This window comes from Anas acuta, chromosome 8, assembly GCF_963932015.1.
Source record: "Anas acuta chromosome 8, bAnaAcu1.1, whole genome shotgun sequence".
In the NCBI taxonomy this organism is placed as follows: Eukaryota; Metazoa; Chordata; class Aves; order Anseriformes; family Anatidae; genus Anas; species Anas acuta.
In genome coordinates, this window is record NC_088986.1 from 8,815,463 (window position 1) to 8,831,480 (window position 16,018).

At 42.3% G+C, this 16,018-nt stretch overlaps 1 protein-coding gene across 2 annotated transcripts in view; it reads left to right on the forward strand.

Moving 5' to 3' along the window:
• The window catches only part of TRABD2B (TraB domain containing 2B), a 279,252-nt gene that overhangs the window by 227,507 nt on the left and 35,727 nt on the right, over positions 1-16,018 (forward strand). For both annotated transcript variants that reach the window (XM_068690372.1, XM_068690370.1), the window contains exon 5: positions 3,925-4,015. In XM_068690372.1, the coding sequence (XP_068546473.1) occupies positions 3,925-4,015 (91 nt within the window). The remainder of the gene's footprint in view (positions 1-3,924; positions 4,016-16,018) is intronic.

A 16,018-nucleotide genomic window follows, 5' to 3' on the forward strand; every position in this document is an offset into this window, starting at 1 on the left:
AGCGTGTATACGTGTTTTAAGGAAACCATGCATGGTTTGTTTGTGTTTTTTTTTTTTTTAACCTCTTCATAAAAAACAAAGTTGCTTATTCTTTCTTTCTACCAGTGAAAAATGAAACCTTGGGGAGATAAGGAAACACGTTACGTGCATCTGCTTTGTGTAGTTCAAAACACGGTTCTTAATTAAAAAGAAAAAACAGGGATGGAAGATGTTTGATTAATGTTAGCAGCCATGCTGTATAACATGTTCTTCCAGTGTTTCCAGTCTTAGATCCTCTGTCTGAGAAAAACAAGGTGCAAGAGACAGGACAAAAATCTTGTCCTCATCAAATTTAACCTAGAAACTCCCACTGTGTGCAGTGAGACGCTCCAGCCAGCCCTCTGCATTTCTGTTCAAACTCTGAAATGTCTATTCAGCACTGGGCCTTGTCCTCAAGTAAGTCTCAGGAGTGTTTCCTTATCCTTAGAGGGCAGAAGGACTGCATTCACACCTTTCTTGATAAGCTGGAGCCAGTAACAGAGTAAATTTAAAATGTGTGTGTGTATATATATATTGTGTTCCAACATTTTACTTAAGTTTTACTTAAGAATTCATTGAACACTTGCGCAGTTTGCCTGGTATCATCATGAATTTCCTAAGCACAAACATGTAACGGACTGATGTCACAATATTGCATTTTATTTGCAGGAATTATTTATTAAACTTAAGCTGTTAGGAGAGGCTCTACTCGGGTACAGACTTTCACATCAAGTCCCTATCTAGAAAATCTTTTCTGTCTGCTTTCTCACTTCCTCCCCTACTTCCATACTTGCATGGAATTCCCAAGGTAGTTGGTGTTCTGACCTCTTGGATACAGTTTTCATCAGCTGTCATGGTAAATTTGGTTAATACTGCAGGAGTATTTTATCCAGGTTTAGAATGAAGAGGGAATAGTGATGCAGCAGCAAGAGCATTCCTCTGTGTCTTTAAGTTATCTGATCTACCTCTGGATGAACAAACTTTTCAATAGTTTTTACTTGTTTGTGTGTGGTGAGACTTTTGCCTTTTGGAATGAAATTTCCTGGCCTGGCAGAGAAATCTTTAAAGTTTTCAGCAGAAGCAGATATATGCATGCACGTGCACATATGCATATACACATATGAAGAACAGTGTGAGTACATGTGTGTTTATATAAATAAAATCCACTGCTGAGGATTTTTCATCCTTTTTTTATATAAAAAAAATAATCTGGCAATTATTACATATTTGTTTGCACATGTTGGCAGCCAGAGGCAGGGACTTGATGTTTTTTGCTGACCTAATTCATGCTGAATGTGCTTCCCTTTCTGGTCCATCTTGTTTCGGCAATGAGCTGCATTTGGAACTGATGGCTGCTATATTGAGATAAGTCTTGTTGAACAGGTGTCTGCATAATAAATATTGTTATCATGAGCTGTTCCAGTTCTGGAGCATTGTGGGGCTTTGCTGCCATATGGCCAAAAGTGAAATTCTGCATGCATCCAGAACCAGAGTGAAAAATGTGCTGCTGGACAGTCCATGTTCTCCTCTGCTGTCGTGCACAGCAGGTCGCCAGGCCAAGAGGGTTATCAGCTTTCGTCATGGTCTCAACAGAGAAGGCAGGAAAGGAAGGCCAGGAGATATCACCTTTTGGTCCTCATCCATTGCTTGGAAGGGATTCGCAGGCTTTGCTCAGGAGCTGACATTCCTGACAGGCCTGCCATTTTGTGGATGAGGAATCAGAGCTTTTTTCTGGGCTTAAAGCAGTTAAAATTGGATTCTTTTGTACTGTTATAACGTCAAAGATTTGCTGGATCCAGGACAGTTTTTTTTCCATTAGGAAATCTCTTGGCATTTAGGACTGGTTCAGGGAAAGTAGAGCTCTACTACAGTGAGCATGGACACAGAAACATCTCTGACCTTGACACTTTTGACTTTGATTCCTCAGTGTCACTTTGCCAGTGTCAGAATCGGGGCCATTGTTTGCCTTGGCCACTGCATAAAAAAACAGGATATGATCAAATCCAGTTAATCACTCACAAATGTCTCGTTTCTCAAATCTCTGAGGGTATGTAACACGTTTTTGGGACTGCTCTCTACTCCTTTGGCTTTTGTTATAAGTAAGTTAGGGGAAAATCAAATTTTGAGTTTTCTTAAAAGGAAGTGGAGGAATCCTGGAACACGTTAGGGCTCTGCAAATGTACGTTTAATCATTTAAAGAAACGTCTTTTGGCTAAAAAGCTCTTACCACTGCTTGCAAGTTGCACTAAAAGCCATACAACTACATCATTCTCACAACTGATGCGAATTAGCGCCCTTGTTGGCAGTGTAAGCAGAGAGACGCAGGCTTAAGGAATACTGGAGACTGAATTACTCTCAAATTCATAGCAACTTTATGCAGCATTGGTGAAGTATCCTAGGGCTGACTGCTCACAGTTGCATCAACTCCTTACATAGTGGCATGAATGGGGAGAGACTTGGGTATGTCCCACCTGCCTTTTATTTATTTTATTTATTTATTTATTTATTGAGAAAAATGTTTGATTCTGCAGTGGAGATGGGTAGTTTGGCATCTCCTGAAGGCACATACTCCATTCGTAAGACAAACACACACTCTCTAAACAGCAAGCTTGAAACAAGCCAGAGGAGTGCACTTTTGCATGCGGGAGAACTCACTGCTGCAAGATGTCATGGGGCAAAAAGTAGACGGAGACAGAGGCCTGAGCACATTCATGGTGAATTGCTCTATTCAGAGCTGGCAGCGAGACGTGATGACCTGGGTGTAAATGGGGGTCACCCAGCCATGCAGAGAGAGAAGCTAAAGGACACAATGGGGGAGGATTGTTCTATCCTTTCTATCTCTCTTTCATTTATATATTTATACATATTTAAAATTTACCATGGGCCACAGTTGGAGACAGGTGAGGGGGCTACGTGGACTTCAGTGTAACCTGTTAGTGAAGATCTTGTGTCCTTACTTTTGTTTTCAGGATGGGTTCGAGGCACAATGTGGAATTCTGACAATAAGTTGAAAGCTTTGGAGGGATTACATTGCCTTATTGAGTCTGTACCCAAAGCCCTTTGAGGATTCCCATTGACTCCGGCAGGATTTGGTTCAGACCTCAAGTGTATAGGATTCCCTTAAGTAAACTCTTTCAAGGCCCATACATGCTGCAATACTTACTGGGCTCTTTGTTACTTCTGTGAATAGGAATGCGACCTTTACACTTGTAGCAAAGTGCACTGGTTTACAGGACTAAATCTTCACATTTGGGAAAAGATAAGGTTACCATCCCAGCTCCTCCCAGCCCTGCCGTGCAGGTGGCGGAGTGGTTGATGAAGCAATTTCTGAACCGCAGCCATTTGAGGTAGATGAGCACTGAGTGCAGCAGCTTCAGAGCTTCTTCATAAGCAGATGTCCATGAATGATGATGGGCAGGGTGGACATCTGGGGCTGTAAATTGTTCCAGTTCATGAGTCAATGCCCAAATAATATTCTTTTCACCACTGTAGGGTCACTTGGATATCCATGTTAGAAGGACCTTTAGTCCATGCACATAATAAAAATTTCCATGGTAGCAATTTGCAGACTCCTGGACAATCAAGCACTATTAAAAAAGAACACAAAGGTTTGGGTTTATACGCCCAGTCCCTTGATCATGTGAGGGTTGGGAGGGGTAAATAAGACAGAAGATCGTATCAGGTTGTATGGTGTCTGTTCCCCTGCTCATTGCCAAAGGCTGCAGTGGGCTAAGTGGTGAATAGTTGAGACAACTCCAACAAATTGCATAATGTGCCTTTCTTGCTTTTAGAGCTAGCCTAGCTTCTGGTAACCTTACCTCCCAAACCTGTTGTTGCAAAAGGAGAAAGTCAAATGAGTGAGAGGAGCAGTTTAATTGACAGTGCTATTTTCTACCTGTATTTTAGGTCACTTCCTGGGTAACAACACTGTGATTGATGTACTGAGACAAGCAGGATTTGAAGTGGAGCACACCCCTCCTGGACAACCAATTGGAAAGTAAGCAGCTGCCTGCAGATTATTAATCACTTTCTTTCCTTTTCTTTTTTTTTCTCTCCCTTTTTCTGTGACTAAGCAAAATTATTGCATTAGTACAGGAGGTGGATGAGGGCGTGAGGTACCTCCCTTTCCCACGCAAGTTCCAGACAAACAGTGCATTGTAAAGCATCCGTGGCATGAGTTTGGAAACACAGGGAACTTCAGTGGCTGTTTTTTTTCACTTATGAACTTTATTCATATCACAGCTGCTTAAAACTACTAGATCAGAGGCACCACAATTTCTTCCCATTTTCCAGAAAAATTGTTCCGGTCATTTTCCTGTATAGTTGTTTTGAATTTTTCTCTCCATGGGGTTTTGGTTGCCCTTCCATCGCAGAGCAGTAAAGTGCCACCAGCTTCATTTTTCAGGCCTCTCTGTAAGGCTGCTCTTCTTCAGGTGGGATTTCAGTTTTGCCTGAAGGACCAGATGTGATGTAGCAGATGCATTTTACACACTCTGGAAAGTGTGCTGAGTAGGTAAAAAACAACTGGATATTCCCCAAGCGTCTCCATCCATCTGATCAAGTGTAAAGCAGGCAAGGAAGATTGATTACTGTGCTCTGGGCTATCTTTGTTAGTATAAGCTAAAATATGTCACGAAATTGTCTTCAAGCAGTGAAACATTTCCTTCTTACCCTAGACTTCTCTTTCTTGGAGATTTAGATGAGGTCTCTTTCTGCTTGAGGTCTACAAATATCTCAGAAAATAAAACTGGAAGGAGTGGTGAGATACCATTTAAGTTTGCAAAGTTAACCTTTCCCTTGCATCCTGCAGACAAAAATTGGCTGAGATTGCTCCATTATAGGATTGTTATCCTCCTTAGGAGAAAGTCTTAGGAGCATGCGCCTGTCCCTGGTGGGGCAGACATGACATGGTCCAAATATGAGATGAGTTTCAGTATGGAGGATTAATTGTGGGACTAGGAGACCACATCTGAAAAAGCTATATTTAATATACTTGGAAATTCTGTCTGATTCACCCTTGTTTGTGAAATACTCGTGATGATTCATACGGAACACAATATGGCTCAAGTGTACATAAGTGTCTTTGACAGAGCATTTATCCTAAATGCTTCTTGGAATATGTTGAGCCATTAAAGTCCAGTCTTAAGTAACAATGGGGGGAGAAGAGGAAGAAAAAATCATACACACTGCAGTGCATATACTCAGAGGAGATTTAAAGAAGCACTTGTGACAAAGAGAAACATCAATGTGACACTGTGAAGAGCAGTAAATTCTGTAACTGAAGCTGGAAATTTTGGCTAAAATTAACCAAAATGCCTGTGTCTAAAAATACAATGTGACAGAAAGCCCAAACAAGCAATACCAAAACAGCTGAGTTTTGCAGTTTCTGCAGGAATATAGTTCCTACATTTCTGACAGAGAAACTTTCCTTTCAGAGAAGCAGGCACTTTCCATAGCAATTTTCATTTAGTTGAAAGTATCAGCTTCCCGTGGAAAGTATTTCAATTGGAAATTGTGAAACTATTAATTTATTGGCTGTTAGCAAATCTTTAAGAGAAAGATACAGTAGCGTGGGAGATATCCAGGAACCATCTTAGCTCTTTATGGTGTTGGGATATGTCTTTATTAAGTCATCACAGGCTTGAAGTAACATGGTGGGGCAGGAAACATGAAACAATACTACTACTTAATATTGACCTACTGGCAATGTGGGGTACCTCCATGTATCCATTCCCCAACCTTGGCAGCAGCATCTCTTGTTCATGATGTCTTGCCTAAAATTGTCAGTCCCTGGGGAAAACGTACTTGAAGGCAAGAGGACTTGGGCTGCTGCCTAGAATAATGCATATGTCCTCAATCGAATCATCCTACAGATGGTAGCTTCTGTATCCGGATCCAGAGCAGAGCATTTGGCAGGTTGGTCCCTTTGTCTGGACTAGGGCCCTAATTCTGGTGGTGTCTGTCCTCAACAGTGAACAAAACTTATATCGATGCATATTGTATATGTCAACATATATACAATACTGATGTGCATGTATTGGGTATGTTGATGTGCACATGTACTGGACTGAGTTGAGAGAGGGCATATGGCTGTATTCCATAAAGATTAGATGCTCCTGATGAACCTGTATGTGTACCTATTGACCGACGATCCATGCAGATCAGTCCGTCTTAAATGAGAATACAGAAAGAAAGACAAATAATATGGCAAAGAAATACAGGGTTGCTACTAAATTGCATGGTGCAGAAACCGTAGAAGATTATAGAAAGTTTAAATAAATAGAATTTAAATATATGTCAGGGAAACATCTTGCTGCTTTTAATTAAAAAAGACTCCCAGACTAGCATGTCAGGACAGTTTTCACTGTCCTACAGCTGGGGCTGCATCCATCAGAAGTGCTTGGAGCTGCCTCTTAGAACAGAGGAGGATGCTGCAAACTATGCTGTAGCAGATGCATCTTAGAGTAGCCTGCATTTAACGTTTTCAGGGTGAGATGCAAAATAATCTAATCAAGCAGAGTAATGACAAAATTTGACAGCATATTCTGAAAGCATGACCAGTTAATTGGTGTAATTCTGGTCTTATGTTGTTATTAAGAGTCTTATGGAAACTTGCATCTTTGCCTGGGCTTCTGTTTGTTTCTTTCTTTCTTTCTTTCTCTCCTTCCTTTTTAAAAGATGAAATAAAAACATTTGAAAACAGCTAGAAAGGCCCACAAGAGGAACTGTTTTGTAGTAGTGGCTATACTAAGCATGTGTACACATACAATAAACAAGTAGAAGCTCAAAAAAAAGGAGCTGCTTACAATATGGGTCCTAGAGATGCAGGTGTTTTGGTCTTCATTCTTGTAGAATCATACATGAAAGAGGAAGTCTTTCTCTCCTCTGCTTAAACCCAAAGGGATGTTTCTGCTTTAATTCCAAGTAAGTTGTATAAGGGAGTCAGGCCTACTTCATTGCATTCTGGCACTGACAATTGAAAAATTGGATACTGTGCAGGGAAGATCAGCTGGACTCCAGTGGAGAGAATTGGGGGAGTGTGGACAGCACATGGAAAAAATGCAAGGGTTGGGAAAAAAAAAAAAAAAAAAAAGAAGCAGCTGTATGGTTATGTTTTGGCTGAGGGAGAATTCAAAACAGGATTTTTGTGCACAGATTGTGCCCAGAAGGGCCAAGAGGAATGATTTGAGCTGGCACACAGGAACTTTTGGAGGTAGATCATATTGAAACTAAGAGGGGTTTTGGCTGAATACGTTGGCTATCAGGATGGTTAAGTTGCTGGATAACCTGAGAAAGATTAAGTCAGAAGCCTATTTGCAGCAATGAAAGTACCTTTAGCAGAATACCAGCGCTGCATCCTAGTTACTAGCAATACTATCTTGGGGAAAATATATAAATCATTCTTCTAGATCATGGAATGTTAGAGATTGGAAGGGGCCTTGAAAGATCATTCAGCCCAATCCCCCTGACAGCCTCCTCCCTCCGTCCAACAGCGACAGGGCAGGGGCTCCACCACCCTCTGGGAGCATCCCCCCGGTGCCCTTCTCCCTGGCACACCAGGGGGTTACTCCACCAGGCAGTGTCCTGCTCACACACCCTGATGCCCCTCACTCTCTCCTCCTCCTCCCTGTGCTCAGCCACCATTTGAGCAGCCTCTCCCCCTGGGGGCAGGCAGTCTCCCTGCTGCCCTCTCCCCGGCAGCGGCAGGCTCAGGCGCTCCCTGCAGTCAGAGGCTTGAACAGCCGCAACCCTGGTGGGCAGGGTCTGGGTCGCCACAGCCTTTTATGTTTTTTATTTATTTTTTCCCCTTTTTCTCGGCAGAGGGCCTGGGCGCAGTCGCTGTGGCCTTGGCAACGCCCAGTCCCCGTCAGCCTCTCTCGAGGCCTGGTCATGCTTCCCATCCAAGATGCCAAGCACAGGTTGTTAGAGGGCTCCTCTTTGAGGCAACCAAAGTGATCGCTTTGAGTCTCACTTTTCCGTTGTCTGCTGACAACCACAAATTTGATCCAAGCTCTTCCTTTCTTAATGAGAAAAGTAAAGTGAGGCCTTAGCAGTCTAGAAGAGAGAGCTAAGACATGGAGGGTTTTGGTGGCTCCAGAATCAATGAACTGGCAAAGAAAAGTTCATGTAAAGTAAATTTAACCAGTGTAGAGCTATCCAGGAGCTACGCCAGCACCTACTGTATTTCTGAACTCTGCTAGCTCCTGTTGATCTGCCTGGTGGCTCTGTGCTGGCTTTTCTGAGCCCCTTCTAGAATCCCACTATCTGACTATTGGAAATACCTTCTTTAAAGCTCCATCCCTTTCTGTAAAGGACTCTGTTGTGCTCAGCATGCACAACAATGCTGTAAACACTTCAGAACTTACCCCCACAGTGGCTTCATTTGTTTATTTTGTTGCCTGAGGGAAAGCATCCTGAATCTGTTTGCCTGACAACCTTCAACAGCATTCATATTTTCTTCTTATTCTGTTGGCTGTCTTTGTTGTCCCCAAATAAAGGCAGTGGAAAATGAACAGCTGAATCAGTATCTCATTGCTTTGCCCTGAGATGAAAAAGGGTAACTTTTAATAGTGGGGTTTCTGCCAATTGGCTGTCCCTGCCCCTCTTTTTCTTCAGAAAGCAGGGCTGTCTGCTTGGGGTGGGGAGAGGAGGAGATGGGAGAAAGTTTCCCTTTAGATGGATTCCAGTGAGTCGAGCAGATAAAGGGCCACAGCTGCTTCACATTTAATTGGAAACAGCCAAATTGCGAGATCAATTCAGGAAGCACCTGTGTCCAGTGATGACTCTCTATTGTTACTGAGTTCTCAGAATTGGCTCTGACCTTCTGCCATGCGCCAAGCCTTGACATACTGCACACAGTTTTCTAGGCCAGAAAAACACGCGTCGGTGCTCGTTTCCATCAGACTGCTCTTTCAGATATTATGCTCAATGCTGCCTTCTTTCAGAATGGGAGAATTCAGGACAGGCTTTTATTTCTGGCCATCTGAGAGTTTATTGCAAACTCTCAGAGCTCTGCTGTAGAAATTAATTACCCTTCCTCCTTGTGGTTGAACTTCCTGGCCCAGTTGAAGCAACATGTCTTTGCTATTGTACCTTCCTTTCCTTTTTCTGAAGCAAAGCACTTGCTTGTTCTCCTTTTCTCACAGCATTCTACAGGTGTGACCCTGGCTCCCCAGCATCAGCATTGTCTCATGATGGAAGTGTCTTTGCTCTACTGTAAATGTTTTTCTTGTTCCCCATGGGATTGGAAGCACACCTGATCCACACAGCAGTGCAGCCTTTTCATTCCATCGGGATCCATGACCTTCAAAGGGTGATGTGCAGAGCTGGGTGGAAAATTTTTGACATAACTTTCCCCATAGCTCCTACTTAGTAAAAGTGCCAGTTCAGTAGATACCATCCCAGAAACTTACAGATGTCATCAAAGCCCTCAGGCGTCTTCCAGCAGTTGCCGCGTTTGTTGGGATACCCACGTGTCTTGTTTGGGGTGCCAGCGTGGCAGTGTTCCTCCACTCTCATTCTTCTTGGACCACTTAGCTGTAAATGTTTGGGATACCGTTGGGAGAGCATTAAAGTTGTGAAATAAGTAAAGTTTTATTTATAAAAGAAAGAAGGAAAAAATCGTGAGAGCTGTGGCACTTCCATTGGGAACAACTGAATTAAGAAAAAAAAAAAAAAAGACCTGGGGAGATATTAGGCCATTCTGGATCTCGTCTCTTCTGAGACAGGGAAAAATGCACACTTTTTATTTCTGTGGGTGGAATAATTTGCCCGTTGGGATGCTGCAATTCTTCTTAATCCTATTGTAAACCTTTGGATCTTTCACTTGATCTGAGCCTGAAGATCATACTCCCTTCACAAGCTTCCTTGCCCTCAGAAGAAAAGCAAACCCATTATTTAGGGGTTTTCTCTGACAGCATAATTTGCAGTAAGTGGTGTATAGGGATTAAACGGGGTTCATCTGCATGCATTGGCAAATTTATTGCCTCATCTAACATTGGAGAATATAACTGCTTAATGCTTAAAACATTTAGTCATGAAAATATGCACAGTACATTTTCAAGGGTTTCCCGTGTGCCTTTAAAATATCCTCCTTTGTGATTTAATTTTCTTTGTGTCTGTAATTGCCTTACAGCCACAAAGCATAGGGTCTGAGCCAATCAAAGTAACTCGTATGGGGAAAGAAATTGAAGGAAAGCTCCAAGTCATGGTGGAGAAGCAAAGTCAACTTACAAGTTCTCAGCCATAGAAACTTAATTATCCTGTCACTTCCTGAACAACACATTGTTTAGGGCCAGTGTGTCTGCATGTTCTTTAGCCCATCTTTAAACATTGCCTGCCTTCTGAAAGAATGGAACTTGCTACAAAAAAAATAGTATTTATTTTTACTACTCATCTTGCTCTTTCACAGGATAATTCATGATGTTGGTGAAAAAATATGGAACAGAACTTCTCAGGAATTTTGCTTGACTTTTTTTCCCAGTGGGGCATTCACTTTTCCCTATAATCAGATTTTATCTTTGGAAAATTTCTAGTTTATTTAGAAAAATTGTTTCATATTCTATATGATTGTATTCCTCGGAACTTGCACTCAGCGCCACTGGGGAAGCTTGGTCTGGCTCTGTTGGCTCAGAGGGCAGCTTGTTCGTTGAACTGTCATGAAGCCAGCACTATGGTTTCTAGCTTTTCAGCTGCCCTGCAGCCCGTCCGTTTTAGATCTGGTTCTCATGCTCTATAAACTAATAGTCAGCTTAGAAAGCCTTGGAGACTTCAGAAGATCAGAGCTAGCTCTTACTTTATTTCCTAGCCAATTTTTGGAATTCTTGGTTCCAGAGGGAAGTTGATTTTTCATCCTCTTTCTGCTTCCAGCCAACTCTGATGCAGATCTGTTCACGCTAACATCGTTAATGTAAGATTAAAATCCTGGCCTGTAGTTGCTAGAGATAAAGCTGATCCAAACTGTGCTGCTATCAACATCAAGGCTTCTATTTGTGCCAGTAGCTTTACAGTAGGCATCGTTAACAGCGATTGTAGCTGATCATCTCCTGTCTTTGTTTGTGAGGAGCCGTGATACAGTTAAAAACAGAGAGCTTGCTCACGTATTATTATTATAGTCAATGTGAAAAGACCAGCTTTCCTAGAGGAGTGTCCGTGGGTGTCTTAGCTTGCTGCGCTTGCTTGCAGTAGACGTTTGGCTAGTTTTAGATGCTTAATCATTTTGTGAGATGAATTCCCCTCCTATTTGGAGGGCTTGGGCTCTGTGTTCAAGTCAGAAAATGTCATCGGACTCATTTAAGCCTTTGGAAAAATTGCACCATCCTCTCTGTGGCGTTATATTGAAACAGGGAGATTGTGTGAATTTTCTGTTTGTGTATTCAGCCTGCACTTGTCCTGTGGATTGATGGCCTCCGTCCCAAGTGATATCAATCTGGGCTGAAGTGCAGCTGCACTTTGTAACAGCTCAAGGGGCACAAAGGTATCAAGTGGTATTGTGTGGTTTGAAAGATGTCGTTTATCTAAGGAAGTTTGTGGTCTGTTTGCTGTCACTCTGCCTAGGCAGTGCCGACTTCCCTTACCTTCACTATCACGTTGTCAGGCAAAGAGACCTCACACGTTAGGCCAGATAGCTTTTCCTCTTCCAAAGCTGACTTCTTTTCCTTCAGCCAGGAGGTCTGTGGGTTGTTCTGCCATCAGTAGAGCTACTTGATTTAGCATGAGTGTAATTATTTGTAATTCTGCTTGCGGGGATCTCTTTCACATGCATGAGTTCCTAAAAATGGAACAAGGCAAGTGAGTAGTCAATGAATTTTTCATTGACACTTTCACTCAAAACTCCTTCAAGAACACTGCCTTAAAAGGAGAAAAAAAAAAAAAAAGAAGAAAAAAGGTTGAGAATATAGTTTTCTACATAGCAATACAGTGACAAATTTTGCATCTTCCATGAGTGTTCAGCTATTTATACAGACATTCTTCACAGTCCCAATGGGGTTACAAGCTCTCCAGAGAGCTTAAAAAAAATAAAAAAAAAATTAAAAAAAAATGCAAAATTGTGTGACTGGACTGGTGACATAGCCAGATGAAAACTTGCAGGTCTTGTAGCAAGTTTTGAAATGTACTTACTTTCCTCAATTGCTCCCGCAAGAAGATGGTCATTCTTACATACATATGAGATGAAATCTTCTGCCATTTCTTGTCTATTTCAATGCAAAATAGCCTCACTTTTAATGACTCGTGATATCTCTGCCAAGCCAAGTGACTTTACTCTGGCCCTGAACCAACTTTGGGTCTGAAATCTCTGCCTGAGTATCGCTGTAGGGGAACCATGGTGAAGGATCAGACTAAGAACAATGTGTATCAGCTGCTCCTTCTAGTTAAGTGCTAGGAGCAGGAAGGCCAAGGAAGTAAGTTCTTACAACATGACTAGTAAATTAAGAACAGTGAATATATGAAGCACTTGTCAGAGTGAATAACTTAAAAGCCAGAACATATTTTAATGTTGTAATCATTGAATCATTTTTATTAGAAGTCAAAGTAAATTCCCATGTAATTTGTTATGTCGAGTTTAATTCATGCAGTAAATCTTATGATGGGACTACTTTACCCAGCTCCAGATCAGATATACTTCAGAGAAGCTTTCAAGTTTTAAAACTCTTCCACAAGCTAAACTGATCTCCAGAACCTTTGGAGGTTCACCCTTCTCTGGAGCTTGTGCTCTGTACAAGCGAATGTCATGCCAATATGTTTCCCATTTCCTGGGAATTAAACTGCTGTGTTTGATGACTCAGGACTTCCCAAGAAAGCAACTCAATCACTTTGTCTGAAGCAGCCTCTGGTGTCTCAGAGGACAAGTCTTCTCATGTGCATGACAGTGATTCATGATTGCAGAGTAGAGGATCAGCTCTCTTATTTTTTTTTCTTCCCACAAACTTAATTAATAAAACAAATTTGTATTAATGGGTGTTGAAAGACTTTGGCTTTCCACCTACACTCCCAAATGCTCTACATTCCAGGAAGAATGAAAAATGGACCTGTGAAAAGAAACAGGAGGGAGGAAAAACAGGTCAGATGCAGTATATGCATATAGAGGTAATGGGAGTCAGCTGATACAATGGAAGAACATCCTGCATGAAAACAACTTCCTACAGTTGTGATTGCTAAAAATACACTGATACAATATTCCAATTTTAGAATTAATATATGCAAAGATTAGAGTGTCTAACAGGAAATGGTGTTTGGGTCTCAGCCTTGATTTCTTGTTCAGGCTGGTGTTGTGTGGACTGCAGTTGCTGTGCTTGTGTAAAATGGCTCCTGCGCCACTGTGACAGATCTCTGAGCCTCCAGTTTGTCAGCAGAAGTAACTGGAGGATTTACACTGTTGTGACCACTGTGGACCTGGCAGAGCCCATCTGTCTGCTTCAGCTGTTTTCATCAGCACCAGCAATTAGCCTAAATTTACACCTAGTGCAGCTGTAACTTCTATTGACCTCAGTGAGACAAGAGTTGCTCCCACCAGGCACCAGTGTTGATGTAAGGAGTAGCACTGGGATATTTCCCCTTCCTTCCGCTGTATGGGAAATCACACCAGCTCACATCTTTGCGAGTGCCACTCTCTGCTGGTCACAGTTTGCAGAGCAAATGAGACCTAATTTGGTGCTCTCGGTTGTGGATAATAGCACGATGAATCCTATCCTCTGACTCCCATGAAACATGTCAACTAAATAAAAGATTTTCCAACTAACCTGCAGCAACTCAGCAGCAAAGTCATAGAGTCCAAGTGCTTTGGTATCCAGTGTCCTGTCTGGCCACTAGATTTGAATCTCCCACCATCTGATCCCAGCTTCGCATTTCCAAACTGCTCTTGCAAAAATAAAGGCAGTCACAGAAATACCTCTGTCGAGACAGCACATCTCTGTTTATGTTTGAAGGGACGATACAAATCTGGAGTCCCCAGCGATCAAAGTGTGCGTTCACAGAGATGAGCCCCATGTTGTGTTTGAAGTGAGCGCAGCACTTTGAAACAAGGATGAAGCAGGAATAAATCAGGATGAAGGATGTGGGGCATTAACTACTTTACATGAAATCCCTGCTGGAAAGACATGGCCAGTGCTCCAACGTTTTCCTTGGAGAGTGCTCGGAAGTTGCATACCAGCCTATTTGTGGAAAGCCAAACAGTTCCCCTATTGTCCTTGATATGAAACACTTCCCAGATAAACACATCCCCCTTCCATTGAGGAAAAATGATACAGCCTGTCCAGAGCTCTAACACAAGGGACTACACTGGGCTGCCGTTCAGCCTCTGTGATGTTGCTGGTTTCTGTTGGCACTGAGCTTTACTAAAGGCTATAGTTTGTATAAATGCCAGTGTCATTAAGAAAAGGCTAAGTTATTGAGTGAGACTGGGATAATCTTCAAGAGCTTAATAACGTTGTGTGCCTGCATCCTTGCGTCTCTGTGTTCATTATACCCCTGGAATGTAAATCCCAATCCGCAGTGGCTAAGCGAGGTTCACATGGATCTCAAATACTTTTGTGGTATTGTCTCCTCCTCATTTCTGAAGGGGAAAGAAAACATTGCTAGCTGATATAAACTCACGTGGTTCTCTGTACAAGGAGAGCAGTAAACCTCTGGTGTTGCAGCGGGTTTAGATTGTAACATTGCCTGCATTTGTGGTGTTTTAAATCATTGCACAAGGAATTATTCCCAACATCCATGGAGTCTACACATCAAATTCTAGCACTTGGGAAGATCCAGAAATCCCTGTGTGAACTTAGGAGAGAAAAAGATTTCTGAAATCAGCAGGTCTAAGAATCAAAGCTGTCTAATGCCAGGGTAGTACTGGTGGTGGTACAGTCCAGGTGTAGGTGGCTCTTCCTCTGCGTCTCTCATCCTGACAGATGCAGGTTTGGAGGACTGAGTTGTGCCCTGTCCTCTGACCCAGCCTTGAGCACACACTGAGTTTTGCTGTGTGCCCCTTTTCTTCCTCTGCAGTACCACTCTGTTGCTCTTTCTTCCCTCAGAGGCATGTGATTTCATGCTAATGTTAAATTAATATTTTGCATGTGTATCAACTTTACGTGTAGATCATGGTTTTTGGTCACAAATGAAATGGGAAGTGTAACTTCTATTAACATTTACCAGGCACAGAGGTTTTAAATCCCTGAGGCAATTTTTGAAACATCCCCCTCAAGCAGAAAGGGGATATAGACTTGAAGCAAAGCAGAGTTAGCAGAGTTTTTTTTTATAGTTTGTTTGTTTGTTTTACAAATACAGCCATGAATTCAAGTCAGTTTTATGTATTCAAGCACTTATGCAGATAGCAATCATTGCTGAATGGTTAGCAATTCCCACTCAAATCAGTGAAAGAAAGCAAATGACATGCATAGGCAATCAAAGCTGTTTGAAATGAAGTCGTGGAGCAGGACACGTTTTATTTTTTATCAGTGGCTGGAAGGCATGTCCTGTGAGCAGAGACTGCGGATGCTTTGTTTGTCTGGTCTGGAGAAAAGGCTGGAAATGACAGACCTGATGAGGTCTAGGTGTCATTTGGGTTTTCTCATCATTGGACTCTGGTGTCTAGGAAAGGGCTGAGCTCACACCTGAGCCTTTCCTCAGCAGGTCTTTCTCCTTGCTGCATATTTTCATACAAATAAAGACATTTAATCTGTTCTGCTATCTGTGCCACTTGGGATAATTTGGTTACAATGGGTTTTTACTGGAGAAGGGAGTGGAGAGAGGGACAGACAGGCTTACGTGCAGGGTGTCATCATTGGGTTAGGAAACTGAGCTAAAAAGAGCAGTGCTTGAGTAGCCTGTGCTTCAGTTCGGAATAAACTTCTCCATCTCAGAGGGCCCGCTGGGGCAGCCCCAAGTGCTTATTCTCGTTGCAGAGAGATGAGTCAGATGAATCATTCATTCTGCGGTCATAATTAAAACATCTTGTGTGGGTAACCTCTCAACAACATGGGGACAGTTTTGCCGTCTGGCCCACGCTTATCTGTCC